This window comes from Triticum dicoccoides, chromosome 3B (assembly GCF_002162155.2).
Source record: "Triticum dicoccoides isolate Atlit2015 ecotype Zavitan chromosome 3B, WEW_v2.0, whole genome shotgun sequence".
Classification (NCBI taxonomy): Eukaryota; Viridiplantae; Streptophyta; class Magnoliopsida; order Poales; family Poaceae; genus Triticum; species Triticum dicoccoides.
The window spans coordinates 152,241,466-152,252,983 of record NC_041385.1 but is presented as its reverse complement, the minus strand read 5'-3'; the positions used below and the strand labels follow the sequence as shown (position 1 = coordinate 152,252,983).

General features: G+C 50.6%; 2 protein-coding genes across 2 annotated transcripts; one reads left to right on the top strand and one right to left on the bottom strand.

The window, feature by feature from the left end:
• Window positions 1-2,860: 2,860 nt before the first annotated feature.
• LOC119275276 (ABC transporter C family member 3-like) lies at window positions 2,861-8,976 on the top strand. Its single transcript, XM_037556092.1, has 10 exons — window positions 2,861-5,346; window positions 5,421-5,507; window positions 5,591-6,220; window positions 6,306-6,470; window positions 6,552-6,846; window positions 6,950-7,164; window positions 7,409-7,714; window positions 7,821-7,884; window positions 8,147-8,386; window positions 8,499-8,976. Exons 1-10 carry the CDS (start codon window positions 2,950-2,952, stop codon window positions 8,600-8,602), a joined length of 4,503 nt encoding a protein of 1,500 aa, XP_037411989.1. The 5' UTR covers window positions 2,861-2,949; the 3' UTR covers window positions 8,603-8,976.
• Window positions 8,977-9,686: 710 nt separating this feature from the next.
• LOC119275277 (transcription factor HY5-like) lies at window positions 9,687-10,881 on the bottom strand. Its single transcript, XM_037556093.1, has 3 exons — window positions 10,476-10,881; window positions 10,015-10,346; window positions 9,687-9,919 (listed from the first exon to the last, which is right to left on the bottom strand). Exons 1-3 carry the CDS (start codon window positions 10,582-10,584, stop codon window positions 9,821-9,823), a joined length of 540 nt encoding a protein of 179 aa, XP_037411990.1. The 5' UTR covers window positions 10,585-10,881; the 3' UTR covers window positions 9,687-9,820.
• Window positions 10,882-11,518: the final 637 nt, after the last annotated feature.

Genomic DNA, 11,518 nt, shown 5'->3' with positions numbered 1-11,518 from the left:
TTCCTGTTTAGGAATGGTTCCTATCCTTCACATTTTAAAGGAAACAAAACATTAGCTGAGGCTTGACAAGAAAATCTTATCATGTGAACCAAATGATACCTCTTTTCCTATAGGAATGGGGACACATGTCACCTCATTCCCTATGATGCTCCTATTCTTATGATACTCCTATCTTATAACCAAAGGACGCCATATAGTTAGAATGTTATTATGCCACTAAGTATCTTAGTCTCGTTCTCCATGCATAGAAATTTGGAAAGGAGATACATGTGTATGTTAGAATTACTATGTTTTTCCTCCGAAACTAAGATCAAAGAAATGTTTTATCTTTTTTTCCTTTAGCCCATTCCTTTAAACCGGAGACATGAATAATACCACCGTAAGAAATTTTGCTAATCCTACGGTGCTCCTCAACTTCTCTTTGAAGGGCTCTTTTGGTTCAAAGGAAATTCATAGGATTTTTGGGGCGTTTAGATCCTCGTAATTTTTTTTCATACGACGATAGTTTTATCGCGTGATTGGAATCCTTATCTCGTAAAAGTGCATATGATTCATTTGCACTACATTTTGGAGGAAAATTGCCATCCACTCAACCTTCTTGGTAGAATTCCTTTGATTTTCATGTGCTATCAAACATCTTCCATCCAAATTCTTGTAGTTTTGTAATCATGCAGGAATCAGGAGGACATGACACAATGATACCTACGCCTTTTCTATTCCTACGTTTTGAAAAATCCAAATCAAGAGGCATGAACCTAAGGAGCCTTTGGATTTCTATGGAATTGAGGGTACATGAATTTATTCCTTAACATTTTGGTGAACCCATTCCTATGATACAAAGGGCTTCCATAGAGAAAATTCATATGGATTGGAATCCTACAAGATTTATATGAAATTCATACAAACCAGATAAGGCCTCCCCCTTCCGCCGCTTTGATCCCGTCAATCACCCCTCTCCATCCTCCCCCATTGTATTGGATTGGATTAATTGAGGCGCAGAGGTGAAAAGGGATCCCCCGTCGCAGTCAATAGAGGTGGGTGGCCACTCACGGTAAAATGAACCGGGGGTAGGGAGGTGTTTTGCACCCCAAGAAGATGGCCCACACTGCAGCCGGACCCTTGACTGCCATCATTGTCGCAATCCTCCCCCACTCCCGCCCTGCATGTGGCGCCGCCTATATAACCCTAAGAGATGAAACGGTGAAGGCTCCACTTTGGTGATGTCCTCTAAGTCGAACTAAGCGCAATCATGGAAGGTTATGTCGTTAACCTTGCGACGATCGAAGCTTCCCGTCCACCTGAAATGGACAGGACCGTTGCTTACTTGCTTTGCAAGCTCTCACTAGCATTTCACTGTTCGGTCTAGGAATAGCCATTTTGTGTCTAAGATCAAGTCTGTTTTGGAGAATCAAGCTTTTTATCCCTCGTAAAATTAGTCATGGTCAAAATAGAATGGCTCATGAATTAGCTAGATGTGTCAGAGTTGGGGTATGCACCGGTGTTTGGTTGCATAATACACTCGATTGTTTTCCAAGGTCTGTAGGAGTAGCTGATTGTAGCCCTGAAATGGAGTTAGACCTGGGCATTTCCGGGCTGGGCCGGGTTTCAAAAAGCCCGACTTCAAAATCCCAAGCCAGGGCCTGGCCCGAGCAATATGCCTATTTCCCCGTATTTAAAGATAACAATATAGTTATTTTCAGGAATACATACTATACCTGTATTTATAGAAAAAGCATCAAAAAACACGTTTGGTCGGGCTTTTCCTGGGCTTCAGGCTAGAAAATGAAACCCGAGCCCGGGCTGAACGTCGGGCTGAAAAGTGATTCCCGAGCCCGACATGGATGTCGGGCTTCGGGCCGGGCCACCCATGCCCAGGTCTAGATGGAGTAACAAAGAGCTCGATGGTCTAGCAAAAAAAGAAAAGAAAAAAAGCTCGATGAACCCTCACAAAAATATAAAGTTTTGAGAGACAAAAAACAAGCGGAAAACCTGTTGTATTGTAGTAGTATACTAGTACTAGTACATTTACAGAAGAAGTAGTACAACCGACAAAGCTGGGCAGCGATATTATCGGGAGAGAGTTTCTATCGTCCGAACCCGCATGTGGTGCCAGCGTGAGATGAACCGACTTCCTTTTTCGCGATTACAAGAGCGGGGCATACGCTACGTTCACCAACAAGGTGGAGACAAAGATGTTGCTGGACTTAACTTGAAGAAAAGAAGATGCAAGGATCCTGCAGGACTTGTTATCTCTGGCTTGACGATCATCATGAAGCTGCACATACTCTTGAAAAGAAAAAAGGAAAAATTACGCACAGTCCATATATTAGTAAACTGAGGCAATAATTAAACGAAGCCATTATATCTGGGCTACGGTAATAACAGGATGCGTACTACTAGTACCACATTTCGGAAAATTCCAACAGAGCCACCACCTTTTATTATCTCGTCGTCAGGTTTTGGGAAGGAGAATTTTAAACCGTGCAGTAGAAGATACTCTTAACTAATTGCTCTTGGGGCGGGGGAGGCGTAGCGTAGTCAAAACCCCGGCCGGCCGGGCCGGGATTCTGCAACTCATTTATCTCGACTGCCGCCCCGCCAGTCGCCACCGCTCGTTGCGATCGCTCGGGGGCACCGCCACCACCAAAACCGCAATTTTGATTTACTCACCTCTCCCACCTCCGCTCTCCTCCGATCCATCCTTGGTTCCCCATTCTCCCCTCCGTCGCGGCCGCGGCGGGACGTGGGTGGGTAGGGACACGGCCGCACGGGGGGTGGTGGGGTGGGCTGGAGGGAGGTGTCTTGGACCCCAAGGACCCGCGCCGCGCCGCAGCCGCAGCCGCCCCGTCGCCGTCACGACTCTTCCCCCCGCACGTGTCGCCGCCCGGTCCCCTATATAACGCCCGCCCGCCCGCTCCGGCGCTCCACTCACCCAGCCTGCGCCCACCCATGCCCACCGCGGCGTCGGCGTCGTCGTCGCCTTTCGCGGCAGCGATAGCGGAGCCGGCCGCCCTCCCCGTCTTCCTGCGGCCAGCGCTCCTCCACGGCCTCGGCGCCGGGGCCCACCTCCTGCTCGCGCTCGCCGTCGCGGCCCGGCTCCTCTTCGCCCCCGCCCACCGCGGCAAGGAATCAGCCGCTGCGGTGAGAGGCGGTGGCATCCGGTTCCGGTGGGGACAGTTCGCTGTCCGCGCCACATGGGCTCTGGCGGCGTCCGAGGTCTTCCTCGGCGTGTACTCGCTCGTCTCGTGGTACCTTGACAACAGTGGCACCGGCGGCGGGGCCGGGTGGGGGGCGCCCGACGCGGTGGCCGACCAGGCGGACGCCGCGGCGCGCGCGGTGGCGTGGCTGCTGCTCGCGGCCTACCTGCAGCTCCAGTACCGCGGCCGCGGGGAGGAGCGCTTCGCCGCGCCGCTCAAGCTCTGGTGGGCGCTCTTCCTTCTCCTCTCCGTCCTCGCTCTCGCCGTCCACGCCGCCACGAGCCTCTCCTACGGGCTCCCCGTGCCCGCGCTTCCGTGGGCGCGCGACGCCGTTGAGGTCCTCGCAGGCGTGGCGCTACTCGTCGCCGGGTTCTCTGCCAACACGACGGGCGGCTCTGCTTCCGAGGAGCCTCTGCTCAACGGCGCGAGCGAGAGCCGCGGCGACGACACCGTCGATGCTTCCCTCTTCACGAGCGCCGGCTTCCTCAGCGTCCTCACCTTCTCCTGGATGGGACCCCTGCTCGCCGTCGGCAACAAGAAGGCCCTCGGCCTCGACGACGTCCCTGACCTTGATCATGCCGACAGCGTGGCCGGCCTGCTCCCCTCGTTCAAGACGAACCTGGAGGCGCAAGCCGGCGACGGCTCTGGCCCCAAGTTCACCGCGTTCAAGCTCACCAAGGCCCTTGTGCGCACCGTCTGGTGGCACATCGCGGTGACCGCGCTCTACGCACTCATCTACAACCTGGCCACCTACGTTGGCCCGTACCTCATAGACTCCCTGGTGCAGTACCTCAACGGCGACGAGAGGTACGCCAGCAAGGGGAAGCTCCTTGTTGTCACATTCATCGTAGCCAAGGTGTTTGAGTGCTTGTCACAACGGCACTGGTTCTTCCGGCTACAGCAAGCCGGGATACGTGCTCGCTCCGCGCTCGTCTCCGTCGTGTACCAGAAAGGGCTCTCTCTGTCCAGCATCTCCAGACAGAGCCGCACCAGCGGCGAGATGATCAACATCATCAGCGTGGACGCCGACCGAGTCGGCCTCTTCTCATGGTACATGCACGATCTCTGGTTGGTACCACTCCAAGTAGGCATGGCATTGTTCATCTTGTACTCCACCCTGGGGGTAGCGTCGCTTGCAGCGCTCGGTGCCACCATTGTGGTCATGCTTGCAAATGTGCCTCCCATGAAAATGCAGGAGAAGTTCCAGCAGAAGCTCATGGACTGCAAGGATGTCAGGATGAAGGCGACATCTGAGATCCTGCGCAACATGAGGATTCTTAAACTGCAGGGGTGGGAAATGAAGTTCTTGTCCAAGATCATTGACCTCAGGACCACAGAGACAAGCTGGCTCAAGAAGTACCTTTACACATCGACCGCGGCCACCTTCGTGTTCTGGGGTGCCCCGACCTTCGTCGCTGTGGTAACCTTCGGAGCTTGCATGCTCTTAGGGATACCATTGGAGTCAGGGAAGGTGCTGTCTGCATTGGCCACGTTCCGGGTGCTTCAAGAACCAATATACAACCTTCCTGACACAATCTCGATGATGATTCAGACCAAGGTGTCTCTTGACAGGATAGCATCTTTCCTATGCCTTGAGGAGTTGCCGACGGATGCCGTGGAGAGGCTACCAAGTGGTAGCTCCAATGTTGCAATTGAGGTCAGCAATGGGTGCTTCTCCTGGGACGGCTCACCTGAGCTGCCAACGCTGAAGGACCTGAATTTTGAAGCTCAGCTAGGTATGCGCGTTGCAGTCTGTGGGACGGTCGGCTCTGGAAAATCAAGCTTGCTCTCTTGCATTCTTGGTGAGGTGCCAAAGCTATCAGGAGAGGTCAAGACTTGCGGAACAATGGCATATGTCAGCCAGACGGCATGGATACAGAGCGGCAAAATTCAGGACAACATACTGTTCGGCAAGGAGATGGACAGTGAGAAATATGACAGGGTCCTTGAGTGGTGTTCACTGAAGAAAGACTTGGAGATCTTGCCATTCGGTGACAAGACAGTCATTGGAGAGCGAGGCATAAATCTTAGTGGCGGGCAAAAGCAAAGGATTCAGATAGCCCGAGCTTTGTATCAGGATGCCGACATCTATTTGTTTGATGATCCATTCAGCGCAGTCGATGCTCATACAGGATCCCACCTTTTCAAGGTATAATACATTCTTTTTTTGTTCAATATAGGAGTTTGAGAACATGTGCTTATTAAGGTTTCTTCCATTTGCAGGAATGCTTGCTTGGGGCTTTGGCTTCAAAAACAGTGGTTTATGTCACTCACCAGATTGAATTCCTGCCTTCAGCTGATCTTATTCTGGTGAGAATTTCACTGGCAAATGTTTCATGTAAATTTTATTGCCATAAATTGTTCGATTCTACTTATAATAATTTTATATGTAGGTAATGAAAGGTGGGAGAATAGCACAAGCAGGCAAATACAACGATATACTTGGTTCAGGGGAAGAGCTAATGGAACTGGTTGGTGCTCACCAAGATGCTCTCACAGCATTGGATGTGATTGATGTCGCTAATGGAGGCAGTGAGACAATCTCTTCAAGCCTATCCAGGTCATTGTCATCAGCTGAAGAGAAAGATAAACAAAATGGCAAAGACAACGGTGACAAGGTTCAGAGTGGGCAGCTGGTGCAGGAAGAAGAAAGAGAAAAAGGCAGGGTGGGGTTCTGGGTCTACTGGAAATACCTCACATTGGCTTACGGCGGAGCTCTCGTACCATTTGTGTTGATAGCACAGCTACTTTTCCAAGTACTTCAGATTGCTAGCAATTACTGGATGGCTTGGGCTTCTCCTGTGTCGAAAGACGCTGAGCCTCCAGTGAGCACGTCGACACTGATCTATGTCTTCGTGGCATTGGCTGTTGCAAGTTCGCTATGCATCCTCATAAGGGCACTGTTTCTTGTGACAGCTGCATACAAAACAGCAACTCTGTTGTTCAACAAGATGCATATGGCCATATTCAGAGCTCCTATGTCTTTCTTCGATTCCACTCCAAGTGGGCGCATCTTGAATAGAGTAAGTCATTTGCATCTCCTCAGATTTCCTGGGAAGTTTGATTTGTTTACTTTGATTATTGCTCACTCAAGATTGAACTGTTTAGGCTTCAACTGATCAAAGCGAAGTGGATACAAACATCGCTTACCAGATGGGTTCTGTTGCATTTTCCATCATACAACTAGTTGGAATTATTGCGGTTATGTCTCAGGTAGCATGGCAGGTGTTTCTTGTGTTCGTTCCTGTGATCATTATCTGTTTCTGGTACCAGGTAATTTAATCTATTTAATATTTATTCTTCATGTTATTTTAACTGCAAGTTCAGCACCTTACTACATCTATCATCTTGCAGCGCTACTACATTGAGACGGCCAGAGAGCTGCAAAGGCTGGTAGGGGTTTGCAAAGCTCCTATCATACAACATTTTGCTGAATCAATTACTGGATCAACCACCATCAGAAGTTTTGGCAAAGAACATCAGTTTGTATCAACTAATAGCCATCTAATGGATGCCTACTCTCGACCGAAATTCTACAATGCTGCAGCAATGGAGTGGCTTTGTTTCCGCTTGGATACGCTGTCGTCCTTCACATTTGCATTCGCTTTGGTATTTCTGATCAGTCTACCAACTGGTATCATCGATCCAGGTTAGGATGTTACTAGTTCGGAACAATATTTATACCAAGTAACGTTAGCAGATTTGACGTGACTTGATATGGGCTTGCAACTAAATCTACATCCTGCTTTCAGGTATTGCTGGTCTCGCGGTCACATATGGGCTTAACTTGAACATGCTGCAAGCATGGGTTGTGTGGAGCATGTGCAATTTGGAGAACAAGATCATATCAGTAGAAAGAATTCTGCAATACATAAGCATTCCTGAAGAGCCCCCACTTTCAATGTCAGAAGATAAGTTGCCCCATAACTGGCCGTCACAGGGAGAAATTCAGCTTCGTGACGTCCATGTAAGTACTCTTTCTTTTTTTCCCTCCTGTTTAATTATGTTCTCCTTTTCTTTTACCGTGTTGTTATGCAGAAATTTCATACTTTTTGCCATTGTGAGTCAACTATTAGAAATCCAGTCTGATGGGAAACGAATTGTAAATTCAGCATTTTGTCAAATGAAAAATAACCAATTTGTTCGTAAAAAAAAAATATAACCAATTTATTCTAGATAGTGTTCATCATTAACTTGTCAAATTCCTGCAGGTAAGATATGCTCCACAACTACCATTTGTTCTGAAGGGCCTTAACGTCACTTTCCCTGGAGGCATGAAGACTGGTATTGTTGGAAGAACAGGCAGTGGTAAATCAACACTCATACAGGCCCTTTTCCGTATTGTCGAGCCTACTGTCGGTCAGATACTGGTAGATGGTGTTGACATCTGCACCATCGGGCTGCATGATCTGAGATCTAGACTTAGCATCATTCCACAAGATCCAACGATGTTTGAGGGAACTGTGAGGAGCAACCTTGACCCTCTTAACGAGTACAATGACGATCAGATCTGGGAGGTAGCTTCGCTTTCACATGCTTCATTTCTTGTCAGTCGTCAAATACTTGCGAAATAGTCGAGAACCTCTTGGAAAGTTGCAGTCTGAATCTTTTGCTCCATTTCAGGCCTTGGATAACTGTCAGCTGGGAGATGAGGTCAGGAAGAAGGAGCTGAAACTCGACTCACCAGGTCTGATATGTGATATGTTTATTTTCAGTCATGCAGTTGAAAGTCTGAAACTTAATTTGCTTTGTAATCCATGCTGTATGTCGCTATTGAGCTGAGCTGAATGGAAAGTTTGGCGCTTCGTGCGCCTTTTGTTGTTAAAAAAGATAAATTTGCTCATCGTTCACACATTTCCCAGTATCATCTCTTCTCTTCCAAGATTTGAAAACTATAACACGTGCTGCTGCTTTTTTGAACTGAAAAATCATGTTATTTTGCCTTGCAGTGATCGAGAACGGAGAGAACTGGAGCGTGGGCCAGCGCCAGCTAGTCTGTCTTGGAAGAGTGATTCTGAAACGGACCAAGATACTGGTTCTGGACGAAGCCACTGCTTCAGTGGATACCGCGACAGACAACATGATTCAGAAAACACTACGTGAGAACTTCTCGGAGGCGACGGTCATCACGATTGCGCATCGAATCACCTCGGTCCTCGACAGCGACATGGTTCTGCTCCTCGACAACGGTCAGCAATCAGCCCATTAAAACAAACGCAATCGCGCCTTGCTAATTCTTCTACTAATCCCATGTGCTTGGCATACCTGTTGGTCTGACAAACGCCGTGCCGATCTATGCAGGTGTGGCCGTGGAGCGTGACACGCCGGCCAAGCTGCTGGAGAACAAGTCGTCTCTGTTCTCAAAGCTTGTGGCAGAGTACACGATCAGAGCGACGCACGCGTAGCCAACGAATAGATCCTCCAGCAAACTCTTCCATGCCGTTGAGGCTTCTTGAGTGAGTCTGGCCGTCGATAATGCCGAAAAATTACTGGTAGATGTGATGTGAAGTGCTCTCGGATCTGCCACGGTGTTGGTGCTACTGATACGCGCACGGTAACTTTACATTTTCTGAAGGAAAAGGCTGAAGGTGGTTAAGAGTCGGTCAAAGTTTAGTGTTTGAAGAAAGTAGTTCGTTAAGGATAGCAAGACCTGAACCATGGTAGTAGTCACTCACTTTACGGCGGACCATACACGCCGAAAAAGTTTTGGGGCTTAGTAATTTGATGATGTACTGTGTGATACCGGGATAAATAAATGAAGTGGAAGTGGTTCAGTTTAGCACTGTTATATCAGGGTCCCCTCCCTGACTGTTCCTATCGATATTGTGGGTCTGTGTTGGGTTGGCTACAAGAATGCCAAGCATGAACAGAACAGCCGTTGCGGTGTTCTTGTAAATTCTGTCATTCTTTTTCCCTCTGCATCTTGCAAGTCAAATTCCTCTACAATACCTCCTCACGGTGCAGCTTATCCTGCATCAGGCAATCGTAAGTCATATACAGTAGCTCCTCAGCTTTCTGAATTCAGTGGTGGATTCGTCAGTAACTACTTGCATTTTCAGGACATCTGTTCTTTGACTAAGCACAGGTAGCGCCTTTGGCTGATTCACACACATCACCAACAATTTGTCAAAGAAAATCCAGTCAAATAATAGAAACACTGTTGCCTCCCATCATCTGCTGAATTCTGAGCCACTCGAAGCGGCTGCGCCTCCTTTTAGAACCGAGAGAGATTTCGCTTGGGCCATCGGATTTGAACTGAAATTCATCTTTTGAAGCTCTTTCCCTGCGCAGCTTCAGCGACCAGCTTTGCGAAGAAGCCAAATTGTAACGGTGGAGAAGAGAAGAGAACAGTACAGTACAATACACAACCAATGTTCACATAGATCAACATTCCTAACAACAAGCTACCATGGACAGGGCACACACAACAGTGACAGTGAGACATCAAAAGCGGGCGACCGAGCAACCGTGGAGAAGAGAGGAGTGAAAAAGAAGAAGAAGACAAGCCAAGCGTCAAACTGCGGCAGCAAACAACAACAGCAGTGTCCTAACAATGGTCAGATGGGCAGACGTTGGGTGGTTCCTAGCAACCATCGTCGCAGCAGAGAAGCTCGGTCTTGCTACTAGCCCTTGCCGAAGTGGTGGTGGTGCTTCTTGCCGCCGTCTCCCCCCTTGCCGCCGCTCGGCTTCTTCCCGGCGTGCGCCGTCGTGTTCTTCAGTATCTGCAAACGCACACGCATGCAAGATTCAGTATCGCCATGGCCGCTGACAGTGAGACAATTGTGCTGGGAGGGAGGATCTGGGGTGGATACGGTACCTGGCGGAGCGTGTTGTTCTCGTTCTGGAGGGTGGAGACCTTCTGCTCCAGCTCGGCATTGCGGAGCTCGAGGTCCTTGGCCTTGACCTCCAGCTCCGTCATGTAGGCCTTCTTCCGCTCGCGGGCCTGCTGCGCCGACACGCGGTTCCGCAGCAGCCGCTTCAGCCGGTTTTGCTCCTTGTCCCCGGCGGCGCGCCCGCGCTTCTTCCCCGCCGGGGCCTGCCCGCCCCCGGCCGCCGCCAGCTGCAGCTGCTTGCCGTCCCCCGCGCCGGACGACGCCGACCCGCCGCCCATCTCCGGCACCCGCCGTATCTCCTCGTCGCTCTCCGCGCCTGCCACCACATCATACACATAGACACGCGTCGTCAGCGTCTCGACTCTCGAGCTGAGCTGCCGGATTCAGTCAGCGAGCGAGCGAGCGAGCAAAAGAGCGGCGGGGTGGAGGGAGAGACGGTGGGTACCTCCTTCCTTGAGGTTGTTGGGGCCGGAGCTGGAGGAGCGGTCGCTGCTGGACGGCAGCGAGCTGGTGGTGCTCGTCTTGGCCTGCTGCTCCTGCTCCTGCGCCGCCATCTCGGCTCCCCGCGCCCTCGAGCTCCAAGAACAGAGGCAGATCGAGCTAGATCTCCCTGAATCTCCCGCCGCACCACCACTCCACCACCGCCGCCGCCGCCGCTCCGGGAAAACAAAGACAAATCTTGACACTGCCGAGAACGAAGGAAGAAAGAAAACGAGAAGACGGAAGGACAAGGGGGGCAGATGCAGATCGGACGAGGGAGCGAGAGGCAGAGCAACGGGAGGGAAGCGGGAGGAGAGAGAAAGGGAGGGAGGCCGCGTGCGCAGGGGGAGACTGGAGAGAGAAGAGGGGGGAGGGGGAAATGGCGAGGAGGCCGGGTCGGTGGGGGGTTTTGGATGAGACGCGATCCCCGCCGTGCACGACACGCCCATCGGACGGCGGCGGCGCGGGGAGCGTGGCGCGGCGCGGCGCCATAAACGCGCCCGCCGCATCTGACGGTGGCCGCCGAGGGAGCGTGGCCGCGCGCCCGTCCATTCGATTCCCAACGCCAACCTTCCTTTTTCTTTTCCGTTCGAGACAAAAAGAGGGGGAAAAACCAACACGTGACAAATCTCGAGCTGCTTTGCTTTGCACAGGAGCCGAAAGGTGCTGCGTTTCTCGCCGCTCCACTGCATATATTCGCATAACGTACGTGACGCGTGGGAGGAACGATGCTATTTGCATTTTGTGGGCTCTGCCTAACCTGCTTTCTCATCACCGTGTGAATTCCGCATATGACGTGATAAAGAGAGAAAAGGAGCTGGTGTCATTTTTATCATTTTTGTGAAACGCTTGCATCGATGAATGAATATTTTGAGATTTTTTCTTTGATCCGTTGTTTAAGATCAAAACCATGATTTTAGCACATATGATGCGAGCGGTATCAATTCTTCACTTCCAAGGGGTAGGAGTATGGTGGCAACAACACGGAAATGTGGCATTTCTCAAAGA